At 41.6% G+C, this 18922-nt stretch overlaps 1 protein-coding gene and 1 pseudogene across 1 annotated transcript; one reads left to right on the top strand and one right to left on the bottom strand.

Annotated features, from left to right (window-relative positions):
- Positions 1–3392: 3392 nt before the first annotated feature.
- LOC132978857 (T-complex protein 1 subunit theta-like) lies at positions 3393–3845 on the top strand (annotated as a pseudogene).
- Positions 3846–14503: 10658 nt separating this feature from the next.
- Positions 14504–17219, bottom strand: LOC132967893 (RING finger protein 148-like). Its single transcript, XM_061034162.1, has one exon. It carries the CDS (start codon positions 16948–16950, stop codon positions 15862–15864), a length of 1089 nt encoding a protein of 362 aa, XP_060890145.1. The 5' UTR covers positions 16951–17219; the 3' UTR covers positions 14504–15861.
- Positions 17220–18922: the final 1703 nt, after the last annotated feature.

Here is an 18922-nt window from a genome sequence, read left to right as displayed (position 1 = left end):
CTCCGAACGACCCCGTGTTTAATTAGAGCAGCACTGGAGGGACGGCAGAGAGTGAGGAGGAGAGGGAGGAACACGCGCGATGGAAATAAGAGGAGAAATATGAGAAAAACCTTGGGGGAAAGAGGGGGAAAATTGGATTCACACCGTTTGACAATGCTGTGCAACTCTGATTGAAAATGTAATGAGATGTATTATAACAACATGATGTGAAATATGACAAAGGTTAGATCTGGTGGTGTCATGAGCGTCTTTGTCACATGCTACTGATCGGAATCAGAATTAAAGTTAGAATTTGTTGTAAAATGGATTTGTACAAAGAAGGAATGTGTCTGTTTCTGGTGCATTACAGTAAACATAAACAACGGATTAAACATTTTAAACACACTATATCTGATTAACTGATTAACTGAGGATGCGCCTAATATTGTAAAGTGCAGGATTTGTGTAATGTGACTTTATCAACAGCGATTGAGGCTCAGTTTCACCTCTTATCATGCTTCTTTCTTTAACTTCTCTTCACCGCTCTCCAACATTATCCAGCTGTTGTCTTCTATCTTTATCCCGTTGACAATTTGTTCTTTGGCCAAGAGGCTTCTGTTCATTTTACCCTCATTCATGTCATTAGCGCCACAGTAAGGAGTCATGAAGTACTGACGCAGTGAGTCAAATTGGCAGGCTAATCATTTTAGAGTGCCATATCTTCAAAAAATAAAATATGCGAATTTGGCCCCAGTGATTGGATAAATGTTTCACACCAGTCAGGACAGCGATAAATTCCTGTATTGATATTTTGTCCCGGTCCTAGAGCAGTTTATTGCCAAATATGAGCAAATGTGAGTAAACTTTAATGGGACGTATCCAACTTCCAGTTTAATTAGCTTCCACACTTTCATTATTCCTCCATTGTAAACAACGTCGAGGAAGTGCACGATGTGCCTTTGCTGGGGTTATGGTCTAATCAAATTGTGTAAACAAACATTAATGGATGACTATGAATGAGAGCATTATCTTCTAATAGAGTGGCCATTAATATTTATTGTTTTTTATTCTGTCTAATAAGAAACCAACGAAAGCCGGATATGTGTGTCAGCACGAGAGAATGTACATTTATCAGTGATTGGATCACTAAATGGATAGATGAGGCAGATAAACACAGGCTGTTGTCTTCTGGGCTGATGATCTATCCGTTTAGGCTTGTAAGGTTCATTTATGTTAAATGGGTTGGTTGTTATGGGAGGTAAACAATGTGTCAGGCTTTATTCCAGAAAAAAGTAATTCCACTTAGCAAGCAAATGCAATTAAGGCCTGCTGGTAAAGGGGATTGTCTTTAAAGGAGCAGCTTTGTTTGTTAACTGGCATGGGTGTCCTACTTAAAAGGCTGATTGTGCTCGATGTCAGTGTTGCTGTAGATTTGTAGTTGGGTGTGTGTGTGTGTGTGTGTGTGTGTGTAAACTCCCACCTGACTCCTCACAAAGAAAAAAAGGTTTTGAGATGTTGATGATGGATTTTCTGACTCACACGTCATAACACTGTAAAGCAATTAAATGAAAAAAAAAAAGAAAAAAAAAAGGCCTATCATGGGGCATCACAAGACTGGCTCTACAGTGCGCACACACACACACACACTCCCCTAGCGTGAGACGTGTGTTGACCCTGGCTATATTCGGGCTTTCTCTCTCCTGCGTCTTAATCCTGCTGTCTGCAGTGTTCCACCTGATTAGTCTGATCATTCACTTCTGACAGGCCCATTTCTTAACCCTCCACACAAACACACACACACACACACACACACACACACACACACACACACACACACACCATACAAGCACACATAATACATCATACACACACGCAGCCATACAAGCACACATGACACATCATACACACACACACACATATACACACCGACAATCTGACTGAAGGGGCAAGAAAATAAAAGCCTGAAGAGAATGACGTGTTCACTCAGTCACCCACAAGGAAAAATATCCCATCATAGCCTGCAGTTACCAGTGTCACACGTCACTTCACATGGACGGTCACACACATTTGGCTCATTATATGTGAAATGCACACACACACACACACACATAATTAAAGCCAATCAACGTATGAATCCCTCAGGAAAAGGTTTCCACATCAAAATATGTATAATGAGTCCAGGGATGTTCTCCGACGGGAATTCAGTGCAGAGAGATATGAGTTCAGGAAATGCAAATGTGAGGTACCACTGTGGGGTAGAAGCGGGGTTTCCCACAAAACCCCTGAACAATGTTGTCCTTCACCTGCAGAGATCTAAAGCAGCAATCAAGAGGCGTGGAGAGCCGTGGCGACTATTTCTGTGCGGGGTACCTCACCGACTTTCACTGACTCCCTCAGGCTGTAGATAAGACATTGTATATTGTGGTTGTGTGTGTGTGTGTGTGTGTGTGTGTGTGTGTGTGTGTGTGTGTGTGTGTGTGTGAATTCATGCATGTAGGTGAAAGAGGTGTATCCCTCCTCCTCTCTTAGAGCTACATCTCTCTCTCTCTCTCTCTCTCTCTCTCTCTCTCTCTATCTGTTGTTTCCCTTCTCATTGATCCAGTATTGCTCAGTTCCTCGATTACCAGCCTGCTGTTAGATTTGTTGTTGGAGTCAGAGTTGATTTAGTCGAGTTCGCCGTGCCTGAACTCTGAGGGCCCGTTCAGCTCAATGGCTGTAAATTACATTTATTTACAAGGAGGATCAATTGAGGGAATGTGTGTGTGTGTGTGAGGCTGTTTCATCTATGTACATTGTGTGTGTCTAAACTAGGCGAGTATCGTTTTCCAATGAGGCACTGATTATGCAACGGGTATAAAAGTTAAAATTAACCACCATGGTTATTGATTAACAAATACTAATGCTCACATACATCCCTCTAGCTTTGCACATGTCATTGTAGGTACAGCCTGAGGAATACTCTGACATTTTGTGAAACCATTTGCTCTCTGAAAAAGAGTCATGAGTGCCCCTTTGCTCTAAAATATGACAACATAGGAACCACTCTAGTGTTCAGTTTGTACATACAGGGCTCCCAGTCAACTGAGCCTTTCTTAGGATAAGCCTGAACAAAAATTAAGTGGCCACTCTAGCAATAATAAATCTGCTTAGACTTCAATGAAAAGTTTTCTTCACAAAAGGTCACACTTGATGAGTTTTCAACAATAATCAATGTTGAGATAAACTTTAAAAAAAGTTTTGTTATTTCAAGGCTTCAAACTAATTGGTTATGTCGAGAAAATAGGGTCAGGGTCTGGATTTAAATGTTCTTATGTAGGCAGGCAGTTACATAACTTTTGAACATGTGTTCACATAACTAACATAACTGACATAACTAACGTGCGTGCCTAACCAACTTTACATAACTTAAAACAATGTCAACTTCTTTGATGAAGTACATAGACTACACGGGCGCCATCTCGACAGTCGTGATCAAAGGCTCCACAGACAACCTGATGGACCACATGACATGACAAGGGCTGCAGATGATGGAGTCAAAACCTTCAAGGTTCTGGTCAGGGACAAACGCCTGGTACCCGGAGCAGGAGCCACTATGAACGAGCCGGCCAAACAGATCAGCTCGTATGGAGAGTCTTGCTCTGGTCTGGAGCAGTACGCCATCAAACCGTTTGTTAAAGCCTTCGAGGCTTTGCCTCATGCGCTGGCTGAGAACTCTGGAGTGAAGGGGAGCAAACTCTAAACTTCACTCAGCACATCATGAGGGACACAAAAATATGGACAGCGAGGCAGAAGGCCCTGCATTAACGTGGGTTTCACGCGGGAAAAGCAACCATGCTCTTCAGCAGGTGTACTTTGGTGCTTTTTAATGTATCATCTGACTTCAACTGCAATTCTAAACAATAGGCTAGTGGACCGCATCTAAACATGACTGAGAGGGAAGCTTCAGCAAAATATTTGTGTTTGACTTCTGTCCAATCAGCTGTAAATTAGAAGTATTTAATAAAGATTGGCTACCTCCCAGTATATGAATAATATAGACAAGAGCACCTTTTTTTTCTGAATAGAAAAAGAGCAGCTGGCCTGTCTATGTCCAAATGTAACTAAATCTGCCACGCTGCATATTGGGCGTCGATTTACACTTAACACTTAAATAAGCAGAAACATTTCTAAACATTTAGCTATATAAATGTTACATCTAAATGTTAAAAGTACATGTTACGATTCTAAATATTTAGCTAAGTTGCTAAATGTTGCTGTTACTTTTAGTTGGCTTAACTTTACAGTCGTTGCCCCCTTGCTGCATCTGTGCAGCTCAGTAAGACATTAAAGCTCCGTTCTTTTAAAGAAGAACACGTGATTTTTCACACTTAAATGTAGCAGAAATCAAGTATATCCTCTGAAAATAACTCTGTGAGTCATGACTGTCTACAATGGGTGTAACACCACGAGTCCCGCTGTCTGTGATGCTTTCGGAGCTTTCCTCGCTGTAGCTACACTTTGTTTACATTATCGAGACAGCCGGCATCCCCTTGCGTATAAAAGTTGTTTAATTGAGGGACTAGAGAAAGAAGAACAACATACTGTACTCACTGCTTATTTGAATGTCACTTAAACGTTTTTAAATCATGGTCATTTCGTGTAAATTTACATGCAGTGTGAAGATACGAGCAAACTAAAGATCGCTAGCATTAGCATGCTAACACAACAATGCAGCGCGAGTTGTTTTGGTTTCATGCTGGTGCTCAAGGGGCGACATCTACCGGATCAAAAAGTCGCATATTCTTCCTTTAAGCAGTTTGAATACATGAACCTGTTTATTTCTTTTCAGGGAACAGGGACATCCTTGGGTCTCAGCTGGTTGCCCTGACATTTCCAACTGTGGAAGTGATGGTGTGTTTACTGGCTTCTCATTTCTTAAAAAGCCATCACGTCTGCAGCTATATACGTTAATGAGTCATTGATAATGGTTTTTACCACAATTCCTCAAGCCTGCAGTTGTAAACACTCATGTTGTTAATAAATCGGTTGTGGTCCAGAAGCTCTCGGGCATTTTCCAGAAAATATGTGCTCAGTCTTCCTGATGCATTAATCTTTAATAAATGGAATCGTTGTAAACCATTTGTAAAGAGCTTCTTCTTCAGAATGGTGCCACCTCTACTGACATCATACACCAACTGAATGCTATTCCCCTGGTGGCATACCTCACCTTAACCACAAATCCATGCTCAGTCTAGACCACACAGGAAACTCTCACAAAGAGCTGCGGCTGTGGTTAGAGAAAATCTGAACACAAACAAACTTTGTCAAGTGAGTCCCTCTTTTTGTCTCATCTGCGAAACAATCCTCTTCCAGCCTGAGGCCAAGATCCTCTTTGTTTTACGCTGCTTCACATGCTTTTCTAGATGACCCCACCTGAAGCCGGGGACTAGTATCCGTTTCCAAGCTTCAACTTCGCAAGCCTCCCTCCACCCATCCCCCGCTCTGGCCTCAGCTCAGCCACAGAGCAGCTATCCCGTTGCTTGGACAAAGGAAGCTTCACTGGGATGTAACTCATGCCTGCACATATAGAAAGTCAGGACAAAGCCTTCCATTCTCCTCCTGATACAACAACACCTTTTGTTTTTTCTAACAACACAAAGTTCACTGCGGACATTTGAAACAAAAACTAAAGAGTTACAAAAAGGCCTCATGTTTAGTTCAAAAAGACAAAAAAAATTACTTCAAAATATTATTTAAAAAAACAACAAGCAAATTATAAAATATTTTAGTGTACTGATAGTGTTTACTGATAGTGTGATGAAGGGGAAGTAAGATAAAGATAAATGAACCCAAGGAACCTTTAGTCAGCCCAGAAGCCCCGCCCACTCTTTATGATACTGTTATATAAGCATAAAAAAGGAGGGTGAAGAGTCCCTTTAAGATATAGTCTGGTAAAGTTAAAAAAAAAAAAAACACTCAGTGCTGAGAATGTATAGTTTCCATAGGATCCTTATTGATAACAGACCAGCTACACTCTGTCTGGCAGATCAACTAACATTGATGTTGTTTAGTTATTTTTTAGCTGCATCCATGTTTAGACAGAAACTTTGGTTTGAAGTCTACTTTGCACTGATTAGCACAAAAGTTGTAACTGAAATCTTACAGAGTTAAGTTCAAAAAATGCACAAACCAGTTGATGAAGTTTTTATTTCTCAGGCTTTAGTTTCCTGCTTGCTGCTTATCTGATTGTCATGTGACTGTTTGTGTGTTAAATATTATTGCACTTCATAAAGTCACAAGGATCAAATATGATGATAATGTTGTTTCCACAAACAAGATATGATGGAAAGGAGAAACATAGTCATGAAGTCATAAAACAAAAAAAACTGATGATCAACCGACTCAAGCCCGGAGCAAAAATTTTCATATTATCTAAATGAAAACGACTTCTAATACACACCAGCTGATTCATTCAAATGAAAAGTAACTTTTCCTCTTTTTAACATTGTTTTCATTGATTTTAACAATTCAGGGGCTGAATCAACCAGAGTGTACAAATATAGCACTCCTCCCCCGACCCTCTCTCCTTCCTCCGCCCCTTCAGGTCGGGACCTTAATTTCTTTAGCATGAGCGCCTGATCTTTATAAAAATTAATTACAGCATGAAAAGGAAAGACTTAAAAATAGTATCAAAGGCGGAACATAATAATAAATAAGTGATAAATGGAGTGAATAAAAACACTTTGGCTGGAGAAAGAGAAGACATGTAAACTGAGATAAGTCTTATCACAGAAATATCTAATTTTCTATTCTATGATGACGAGAAGCACATGTTGATGAGACTTTTTTGGTGTAATTTTGATGATCTAGTACATGGAGCTGACATTTATATACCCTACATTCAGGACAGTCCTCTCTGAGAATACTTTGATTTGTGTCCTGTCTTCTTTCCTGACATTTCAACGGTACCTCTGTGCTTACTTGTCCTCTAGGTTTTATTAGATCTGAAGCCTCCTTGCTTTCTTCTGCTATTACAGTATCATCCTCCCCATTTCCATCCACATTCTATATTATTCCACATTTTTATAAAAGCGGCCTGTTCTGTATAAACAAACATAAGCAAGGAGACATTACCAACTCCAGCCTGGTGACTTGGCATGAATATAAATTCAGAGAAACCTGCGAGGGACTGCTGAGGGAAATGCAGACACAGAATACACACACCAGAGAGAAGCAGAGGAACTACAAAAAACAGACTATCCCTTACACTTTCCTCATCTAGCAGTGGTGGTTTACCTATGAAGTTAAACATTGATTATGTACTGATGCACACTGTACTATATTCATCATCAGAGAAAGTCGAGGAACAGCGAATATTCAAAATAGTTAAGTATAATATTGGGTGTTTTTGGACCGAACAGTTCTGGGGACTTTTTGAAGAGGAACTATCCACGAGGGAGTTCCCTGAGAACTACACACCATGGGGACTTTCCTCTGTCTGCATTCGCCCCGCCATGGTACCTACTCTGAAGCAGGAGCTCAAAAGGTTCCTCTAAAAAGGGTTCTAGGAACTAAAATAGCTCCTGCAGTGTGGAATCAATAAAAAGGGGGGGAGGGTTCCAACAGTTCCTAGAGCTATGAAAAAGTTCCTGAAGACAGAAAAAGGCCTATTGTGGAGGCTTAGATTAGAGGATGCTGCACGTGGGCTGCGGCTCAGTTGGTAGAGTCGTCGCCTCTCAACCGGAAGGTCGAGGGTTCGATCCCCAGCTGAGCAACATGTCCGATGTGTCCTTGGGCAAGACACTTAACCCTGAATTGCTCCTACTGTGTATGTGTATGGGATTAGTTACTTCTGATGGATGATACTACATAGCGATCACTACCATCAGTGTGTGAAAGGGTATGAATGGGTGGGTGTGACAGGTGGTGTGAAAGCGCTTTGACTAGAAAAGCACTATATAAGCTCAAGTCCATTTACCATTTACTTGCGACTCGTTCGTATCAAAATAAAATTCAAAAGTCCAGATAAGTTTGTTGATTTGTTAAACAAAACATGCAAAAGATGATGATTAATACGATGATGACGATAAAGATAACGATGACGGTCAAGAGAAAATATTCAAACCCACTCACCCTCTCTGTCTAGCCTCCCGCCCCACCAATGCACAGGTAAAAATATGAGGTAAAACAAGGCCCGCTGCAAATTACCGGAAACTATATCAAACCCATGTCAAGGTCAAGGTTTCTTTATTCGTCTCCCTAGGGAGAAATTTGTCTCGGATACTGGGAAATTGCTGCATAGACAGTACATAAAACATATAACATATAAGGGCTGAAACATGACAACCAACCAACAGAGTTAAAAATACACAATATGGCTCCTATATATAGTCTTAATCTTTTTTGTTCACAGTTTAACATTAAACAGGATTATTGTGACTTCATTACATATACACTCTGATTAACAAATGCTAATAATTCTAATGTTTAATGTTTCCTTCAAATAAAACTCTTTCAGAAAGCTCTCCTATTAGTTCCTCCCTTCTTTTTGTTGCCTATTCTAGTATGAAATACATACTATATAAATATGAGAATGATGAAAACAATAGCTTATCTATTTTTGCACACTGAAGAGTACCACTCCCTGGGCCTCTAATCTGCTCTAATTTTAGTGACATTTTCTTTTTCTTTTTTTTTTCATCTAGCTGAAGTTGGTCGATATCCCAGCTCTGACCCTTGGTGTGCAAAAAATTAGGACAAACCTTCAAGTGACTTTTACTGGGGAACCAAATGGCAGCCACAGCTTGTGGACAAACTGTGTAGGGAAGCCCAGGCAGGCCTGCGACAGATGGCCGGAGTGAACGGGGTGACTGTCGACAATGCGCACCACGTTCAGGAAAGCAGACTCAGCACAATGACACAGAAAGAGACACAGAGACAAACCTGAAGCTTCTGTTGTGTCATTGTTGGACACGTATGTGAAGCCATACTGACAATGCACGGTGACACAAAAACATAACATGACAGGAAAACGTAAGTTCAGAAAGAAAAGACAAAGAGCAAGAGCCTGAGACTTCTCCACATGATTTTTACATCTATTTTAGATTTTCCAGCCTCAGATTCTCTTGCTTTCTACCGTTGGTCTAAATCCAAACACAAACACCCTGTTCCCCCCACTCTGCTCCCCCAGGTACTGCCTCTGTGCCTTTGTCCTGCTAACTCTTTACAATTAAGCAAATGGGTCATTAATGAATCGCCGCGGGCAACAGGAGTTAATCAGGCTGGATGGATGGACTGCTGCGACAGAGCATGACACACAAACACACTTACTCGTTCACAAGCACACACATGCCTACTTTCACAGGCTATTGACATTTCTGCAATGCGAGCCTCCAGAAATGAGTGCATGAATGGAGTTGGAGAAAATGGCAGGAGTTGATGAAAAGCAGCTTGATCATTGATTCGTGTCCTCAATGTGTGCTGAGTGGCAGTTTCTTCCAGGAGAAAAACTTTAGTTGAAACCTTGCCTCGGGCCATCAACATTCAGAGAGAGACAAGAGGATATTTTTCCAGCGTGTGATGGTGCACAAGCTCAATCATTAAGACTGAGGAGTGCTGACAAATCATTTCATGAAGTATATACAAATAGGGCTATTGACGGGGGGAAACCACACAGGATTCATGCAGGCTGGATTCATACTGAGTAAATGGGTTTGATAAGTACAGAGCCGGTCCCAGACAGGTGCCGGCTCGCTGCTGAGGCATCACTTTGGCTGCTGAGACAGAAGCTGATTGTGGATGCAGACGTGTTTCTCAGACCTTTTCTGCTTTAAAGCAGGGTTTCTCTTGAGGCACACAGAGGAGTTCTTTTTATCTTTCTCTGTCTCTGGCTCTCTCGCTCTGATGTGTGTGTGTGTTTGTGGAATAGATGATAGATAGATTGGGGTAGCACGGAGGTAATAACATGCACAAATGCTGGGAATGTTTGGAATCCGCAGCAGCAGACAGAATACCAAATGTGTCCTGCACCACACAGCAGGACATAGAGACATCTACTGCTTTTACTCGTAATTAAGATGTCTAAATACAAGGGCTGAAACCATTATGTTCAGTATCAGTTATTCTGATGAATGTTTTCTCATTTGCTTGGATGCAGAGAAAATGTGAGAAATGTCTTCACAGTTTCTCAGAACAGAAGGCTTACCCTTGACAGTCAAATATAATGAGTTTGCCATCATATGAGACAAAAACAAACTAAAATACTCACATGAAAAAGCTGCTGACTCAGCTCAAGCTAACAAGTTTTTCTTTGGGATTGATTCCTGAAACTAACAGATATAAATGATTAACCGACTAACAGTTTGTGCTCTATTATTTTGGTGAACTGAACAACACATACACAAAACGTTGCACACTTGCATAAAAATCACAACTAGAAGTCAAGTTTTCAAACAGTTTCAGAGTATCATCAATGAAGAGGTTTTCCTCATTTCTCAGCTAGTTCACACAATGCCATACTGATATGTCTCCAGTAGATGGCACACTTTCTATTTCTGCACCGTAGCTGCTCCTGAACCACACCAGATTCACCATGAAAATGAATAGTGAGTTCAAACTGGAAGGAGTGAATCTAAAAACACAAACTAAAGCCTCTGTATGAGAGACAGATAACTTTATGACATCACTTCCTTCCCCTGCCGTTGAGTCGGAGGGGGGGGGGGGAGGTGTTTCTTCCTCTGACATCCTCTCTATTTCCTTTAACCTCACACACTGGCCTGCCTGCCCTTTTTGCTGTCTGTCAGCAGGAAAAAGAGAGCAAAGCAGGGCGAGCCGGCCAACTTGTCAAAAGGACATGACAGGAAACGACGGTGACACAGGATGACAGTTGTTTTGTCCTGTGCACTCAGCACTATCTGATCTACCAGAGGGCCAACAACAGGAAGGAAGGGCTGACAACATCAAGGGGGAGCTCACAGCTGGACAAACCTGAAACTTTGCTGCAGTCTTGGTAACTTGAAAGTATATATACGGTTATATGGAGAGAGATTTATGCAGTACAGGAGATGGCTTTTCCTTTTCCCGATTAGAGATGCTGGCAGCAAACTCTCTACCTCCTGAGCCATGTACACTATAAGTGAAAGTACTTTTATTTAAGGAGGAGGAGTAAGAGTTTCTTTAATAATGTGAACACAAAGTGAGTGGCCAAAAAAAAACCAGACAAACCTGTTGGGGATGAAGAGAAGTTGTGAGTAGTATACCCAATCTTTGCTCTTAATCACAGAGCCAATGACACGCTAAGAAAGCCGAGTGGAGGATAACACTTATCTAACCAGAGTGTTTGATCTGACACTTTGTACGAGCAGCAGGCAGTAAGAGAAGAAAAGAAATGTTTCATGTTGTACGTATTGGCTAAATGGATTCATTTGTTTCCGAGTGCACTTTTGTAATCAAATTTCCTCCCTTCATATGGATAATTACTCAGACTGTCTGGGACAACGGAGGCCGAGACGAGAGCAACTACTGTAATTTCATTAGAAAGATTTTCCTCTACTCTGCTGAGGCTGCACAAGGGACCACAATGCAGCAAGGCTGAGAGAGTGAGAGAGAGAGAGAGAGAGAGCGAGAGAGAGAGAGAGAGAGAGAGATTTCAAATTCAGACATTAAAGTATACACAAAAAGCAGCACAAATACTTACTCTAAAAACCCTTTTCACACATACGGAAATCTCCTGAAAAACTCCGGAGATTTGGCTACCCGGAGGGACTTTAGGCTATGTGTGAACGCAAACAGCCGCATTTTATCGCGCGGTCTTTACCCGGAGTTTCTCCTCCAGACCCCTAGTATTTTATCCGCAGAAAGTCCGAGTGAGCTGATGTCTGAACGCGGCCGAATATACTCCGGATGTTTCAATTTCAGCCAATGAAAAGAGAATGACGTTTATATAGTGACCGGCTAAAGTGTCTGCACTACGATCTCCGTGCACGTAATTAAACGGCTGCATTATGTTTTCTGTTCGTCAGTATGTTGTTCTCCTCTCTTTTGTGGATGTTGTCATTCCATTGGATTACACATAGCATTGATATAAAGGCAAATATTCTCATTATAACGTCGTGTAGCGGACTCTGTTGCTTCGGCCGCTACTTCGACGTTGTTTTTTTACGTCACGTCTTACCTCAGGAAATCCCCCGAGCCCCCTCCCCTCTGACAGGGAAAGTCCCCCGCTGTGAGGAGCATATGTGAACGGCTAGGTCGGGAGAATCTCCGGCGCGGCCCTCCTGCAATTATCTAGATATTATCCGGAGTGCATATGTGAAAACGGCTTAAGCAACAGTTCTACAGTACTTAGGTAATTTTCAGGTGAATTTTTAAAAAACTTTACAAAATATTCACGACCAACGACCTAGGTGCCACAAATCCATGGGCCATATTAAAAGAGTCGCCCCTCTACTAAACATACAGACATGAAAGTAGTCAATAGTATGATGGTGATTTATTTTTTGTACTTTCCACTTGAACACCAAAAAAAAATCCCCTCACACCTTTAAACCAAAAATGAAACGATGGACTGGCTTGTGACCAATTGGCTTGGTATGAATGCAAATTCATTGCAGGTACACATTTAGTCCAGCAGATGGTGTTGCAGGGCTTTCTATCATTAGAGTCAAAGGAACAAAGTGAGACACAACAAGGAGCATGGGCAACAATCCTCGACATAAAGCCAGTGTCTTCCTGTTTATCTAACATAGCCTCATCTTAAACCTGCATGTTTATCTTTGTTCAGAATAACATGAGATATTTACAGTGATCACACACTTCAGGTGCAGATACGTTCTAAGACCACTACAGTATTTAATTCCACTTCTTGATTCCCATCTGAAACTGAAGGTCAAGTGCTGTATTAGAGTACAGCCAAAGACTAGCATGCCGTTAAATGAAAGCCTTCTGACTCGATTTTCTCTTAACAAGCGCAATAAATCAGAGGAGTGCCACCACCGAGCAGAGCATGCCTCTAACCTCGAGTCTGCCAGTTGTTTCCAGCCCGGCCAGTTAGTTCACTATTGATTCTCTGTCTCACTGTGATACCACTTTAACTATCTGACCTATGAATCGGAGCTCAGAGTGCTGGCCTGAGATCCAGTGTACACTGATCTCATAGGGGCGAAGAGACACCATGGGCGAGCTGGACTGTACAGTGTTTTTTTTTATGATTGAGTGTCTGTCCTCAGCTCATGACCTGCTTTAGACTTTTAACTTTAACATAACATCCCATCTCAGCTCACTATGGCTCCTCACTTACCTTAAACCCACAAAAACAAGGACCATAAAAAAAAGTGTTTTCATTTGCTTTCATGATGCATTGGTGCAGGTCTCAGTCCTCTGGCGACTTTTAAGACTATATGTTGTTCTATTTAATTAGCCGGATAACAAAATGAAAACTATTATTACTATTATTAACAAAAACACTGAAGGAGTATTGGAGCAAGGACGGCCAGATGGAGATAGCCGTGTCAGCTACGAAATAGTGTGACATCATAGCAGCCCAACACGGTGTAGCCCCCTATTAATTAAATTCAACGAAGAAGAAGAAGAAGAAGAACGGGACACAGTAAAAAAAAAAGTAGGGATCTTTTAGGGTCAGATCGGTACCTTTGGCCCCACAAATGAAGGGTACCAAAAAAGTAGGATCCCTTATTTTGGAAGAACTTTTGACGGTGGAAACGCTAATAAATAGGTACCATACCGAAGTGAACCGGACCGCTTGGTGGAAACGGGGCTAAAGCATGCCAACGAGGATCATTGTCAGCAAATCCTGGACAACAGTGGAGTTATGGAAATAGTCCCTTGGCTCTAAAAAAAAAAAACCCACACAAATAAAGCATGCGATTCTACACAAATATGACAGTGGACGTGCTAAAACCCAAAATAAAGATCAGATTTTGAACGTATGTTGTGTAATAATTGATTTTTTCACCTCTTTATATCTTTAAAACTACTCAATATTAAACAATTCAAGAGGAAAGACATTTCTTAAGATGAAATGATCACTCTGACCTGATGTCACACTAAAAGCCACTTTATTTTAAGAGGTCACGAGCCGTCTGTTTCAGAGAACTGGTTTATAACCAATCACAACGTCCTGCATGACTCACAGAATGTGTTCAACAGCGTCACAAAAAGTTTTCTCTGATGTACTTCTGAAACACAAAGGAAGGGTAATAAAAATGAATATTTCCATTCCCTCATCTAACAGCTGCATATCTCTGCCTGCTCCATCAAGCCCTCCTACTTATATGATACGATGATTATCTGGCTCAGGCTCGAGGCGTGTTCAGATCGGCTCCCACCTGTGCGGAGGTAATTACAGCTTCCCTTTCTCTCCAACGGTCAATGGGAACATGGCCATGAGTGAGACGCCCGTTGACTACACACAGACCGGCCCGATGTGGAGAAACACACACTCTTAAACACTGCTTCCACACACACACACACACACACACACATACACACAGAAACAGCACTCTTACAAGATCACACAGTATGCTCATAACGTTAGCCTCATTTTGAGGGATTTATTGCATTTTAATAAGCATCAATGTGATTTAATACAGCAAGTAATATTCATTTAACATAATGATTTAAGACTCCTGGAATCTGTTAAACAGTATAGCAAAAAAAATGATTCAATAAAGAAAAATATCTTAAGTACCTCAATCAGCACTTCCTCACCAGCAGATAAAGAAATTTAACCACTCGTTAGCTTTATCACCCACTGAGGGACACACTTCGACTTAGAATTGCAAAACTTAGTCTTAGTTTTGAACAAAATGTCTGGAGAGTGCCGAGGTAGACCACAAGGACTGAAGCAGGATACTCTGTTCCAAATAAGAAAGAGGTAAAACCTGGAAGACCTGTTCAACCATTTGTGCTTGTACATACAAATCAGCTGTTAGAAAAGTACTATACATATATTATATTCTTATTTATATTACCTCAATGATTTACAAATCAATCTCAATGTACATATTTAATGTCAAACAACAGTATCACATAGCTAATTCCCCCCTATCCAACAGTCAAGATTACATTCTTTGGATGCATGTTGTGTACAGTTCCTATGACATTTATTGCCCCATCATATCACTGTGGGTCATCTTTGATGATTTCATAATCAGAGAACGAAAGGCCTGATAACAAGCCTGGAAACGCTTATTCTCATCTCTGGAAAACATGTTTCCTTGGTGCATGTTTCTGCAGAGCGCCAGCCCCTCAGGTGATTGTTATTCACTCATTTTAGTGCAATGCGTGTCATCCGGCATTTCCATTCAAGGGTGTGTCCACAAGGGTGTGTTTGCATATCACCCTGTCAACATGGAAAAAAACATGCTCCAGTTTTGTTTTGTTAAGATGAATCGAATAAAGGGATATTAATTCAAAAGACAATGACAGAAATGAACACTTTGGCCCCAAACCCCTCACACAGATAGTAAAATGATCTGCTGTACTTCCTTCACAAACAGTGTCTAGCTGGTGTGGTCACTATGCAAAACTCCACGACTTCTCAGTGTTTACAAGATGTTATAACCCTCCTCAAGGTACCTGCAGGAACACACCCTATAATTTCACACTTGCACCAAAACAGATACAAAGAAACTTCAACCGCATCCAAGATAATTAAACAAAGGTCCATTAATATTTGTCATCCTTTGATTTTTTTTGTTTTTAAAAAACATCTTTTTCAGCATGCCTGCATTACAAGATGTACAGTGTTTTCTCACATTGGATCATAATAGTTGTAGATTCTGCTGTGCTGGTTCATTGTATCTCGGAAAAATATCTCACAACATCAAACAGGGAATTTGAATGTGTCCTGGTTTGTTGCTGTTATGTCTCCGTTGCTGTTGTTCATCCTCTCGCTGCCTCTGAGTCTCCCTCAAAGGCCCTGTTGTCATAGAGATGCTGATGTCTCTCTGGGTCAAAGCTTCCCGGGTCAGTCAGTGGGACTTCATACAAGGGCTCTCCTCCTGCCACTGTGACCACAGTGACATCTGGTGGTGAATCAGTGGAAATGTTGCCTTTCGTCTCATCATCAACCCCCAAGGCCTTCAGGATGTCACACTTACACATGGGGCAGGTCCTCCTCTCCAGCAGCCAGGGCTCAATGCAGGCTTTATGGAAGATATGGTCACACGTTAGCACCGTCACCACTTCGCCTGGCTTGTAGGATTCGATACACACGGCGCACATGTTGGAGTCATTTGACGTTTCCTCGTCGTCTTTCTGAAGTGTGCGTAACTGTAGACGCCCGATCGCCCTCTTCGCCTCGTTTTTCAGCTTCCTCTCGGTGCGTTTGTGCCTGTTCAGACTGTAGAGACGGTTCGCAGAGATGAACACAAAGTATGTGATCGCAGCTGCTGTCACAACAAAGAATGCGATGGACAGGAAGTAAAGCCAGTAGCTGTCCATCCAGGGTCCGTGAGCGCTGCCGACATCGATAAGCATCTGAACCTCTGTCCCATTCTTCACCAACTTTACAATCTCCATGCCCTGATAGTTGCCAACCATCACTGCCACAATATCAGATGCATCTGAGTGTGCCATGTGAGTTGTGCTGTTTCCGCTGCCATCCAAATTATAGACCAGCACACCAGCTGCCCCTTGTCGTTTGGCGGCGTTGATTTTCTCGCTGAAGGTACAGTTGCCCCTTTTAATCAGGGCGATCCAAGGTGGTGAGCTGCTGTTGCGGTTGAAAACAGGATCCGGGCCACAGCCTTTGGGGTCTCCCTTGGGAAGGGTTACAATGCCTGAAGCTTTCTCCAGATGAGAGTTGCGACCAAACACCCCACACTCACAGTATTTGTCCACAGTCTGATTGTTGCTGTTAGCATAGCTTATTTCCACCACGGCTGTCCAAAACACCATGGCAGCTGAACAGGGATCAAGTGCTGAAAAACACAGCCAAAGCAGCAGGCAGTGTTGTGTCTTCTTACCCATGGTAACACTCTTCTTAAAGACAACAGGAAGCCCTCTGTTAGCTTCTTTAGCTTCTTCAGAACTCCTCTGTAAGTCCCAGTTCCTGGTTTGTTTGAGCCACAGCGATCTGAACACAGCTACAGTTTCACCCAACCTGCTGTCTATGGTAATCTGATATGAGTCTTTGGTAACACAACACGAGCTCTGCGTCAGCCACTCACCTCTCGTTATCTTCCTGAACCTTGAACAGTGAGCACTCCTCTCCGAGGGCAGGGTGCTGCGATTCAACAAGTTGAAGTACGAAAACAGACCTGTGCTGTTTCAAGAGCCAAGGAACAGCATACGGGAAGGCGAAGAAGTGATAAGAAAATGATAAGAATAATTGCACGGACATAGGTCACAAACACACAAAGATCTTGTAAAAGCTAGTAAAAGCTGCTGATGTTTCCTTGTATAACAAAGAGTAAAGCAACTCAACCGGTTCCTCCAGTTTGGCTTGTTTCCTTCCTCTATTTCGGTGAGGTCACTGCTGTGAAAAACAAACTGGAAATAACTACTTCTCTAACTCGTGGCTATGTCTTCTCGAAGACAAATCTCTTTCTCCAATACACATTTTAGCTATTATATCCACATTTCAAATGTGTTCTTTTTATGACATAAGATTTGCACGAGAGGCATTAAAACCTTTTCCTGTTTTTTGATACTAGAGTCACACAAAAAGCTTTATTCCAAACAGCAAGCATACCAGTGACAACTGAGATGGAACAGGTCATTGTCAAGTTTCCATTGTATCCTCTTACACACACACACGCACACGCACACACACACACACACACACTAAGAGACACAGAGAGGCTTCAAATGACAAATGAGAGGCTTCTTGCCAAGCTGCTATTTTACCTTACTGCTCCAACACAGAAACCAAAGCACACTGGCCGCTGTAGAATGTGCTTTTTTAATAATTTATCTCTGTGGGACAAGAATCTGTCAATAAAACACAGCCTGATATGCAGCTGCAGCTCACAGGTTTTAACAGGAACAATGGTGCTGCCATGACCCAGGTTACATTCCTTAAACTCAAACATACCACACATAGCAGAAGGTAAAACATTATTGCATGCAAAGTTTTAACCTTACATTGAATACATAGAACGGTTGGTTTTAACGATGGTTTTATGTAAAAGAAACAAACAATTTAGACCATAGTTATTAGTGGGAAATTAGCAGCAACAGTTTTAAGGTAGGCTCAAGGAGTTTCTGCTTCAACACCGACATCTACTGGTCAGACAAGGATTTGTTAAAAACAATTATAACCAACTAATGGGCTCAATGAGCAAGTAAGTGGGTCAAAGGGGCACTGTATGGAGGCTATAGTCTTCCAAGCGGGCGGCCCAGGTTCGAATCCAGCCTGTGGCTCCTCTCCTGCATGTCATTCCTCACTCTCTCTCTCCTTGATTTCCAACTCTATCCATTGTCCTCTCTCAATTAAAAAAGGCAAAAAAAAAGCCCAAAAATAAAACAATCTTTAAAGTAAGTGGGTCAAACGGCCAGGCTTTAGCTCTGTTATTTACAGGTGATATAGTACAAGATGTAGGTGTATGTCATCAATAGGCCCACAGATTATTTTATCCCCAGAAAATATGGTATTCAATGCTGGATTCAAGAGTAGCCTAAATTTGGACACACGGATTACCATGAAGGCTGCTGGGGTCACGCCTTCATTCATTCCATGTTGTACAACGAAACTATATAGGAGCAATCCAGCTGCAGCATATCAAATATACAAACATACACCAGCACACAAGACAAGCAAATCTCACCCATACCCACATACACATTCAAACCTTATTTTTTTTAAAAGAATGTAATAAATCTAAAAATAAAAATATAGAGTGCAATTAGCTTAAAACACCACAGTAATTGCACAGAGCCCATTGTTGTACTGAGACCATTATTGCAAAGTAATTATTAAGACATTATTAGGTAGATAATA

The sequence above is a fragment of the Labrus mixtus genome, chromosome 1 (genome assembly GCF_963584025.1).
Source record: "Labrus mixtus chromosome 1, fLabMix1.1, whole genome shotgun sequence".
In the NCBI taxonomy this organism is placed as follows: domain Eukaryota; kingdom Metazoa; phylum Chordata; class Actinopteri; order Labriformes; family Labridae; genus Labrus; species Labrus mixtus.
The sequence above is the reverse complement of the archived record's forward strand: the minus strand, read 5'-3'. Positions and strand labels throughout refer to the sequence as shown.

What these genes read in the sequence shown, in the direction of transcription:
- LOC132967893 (XM_061034162.1), bottom strand. Translation starts at nt 16,950, where the DNA reads ATGGGTAAGAAGACACAACACTGCCTGCTGCTTTGGCTGTGTTTTTCA.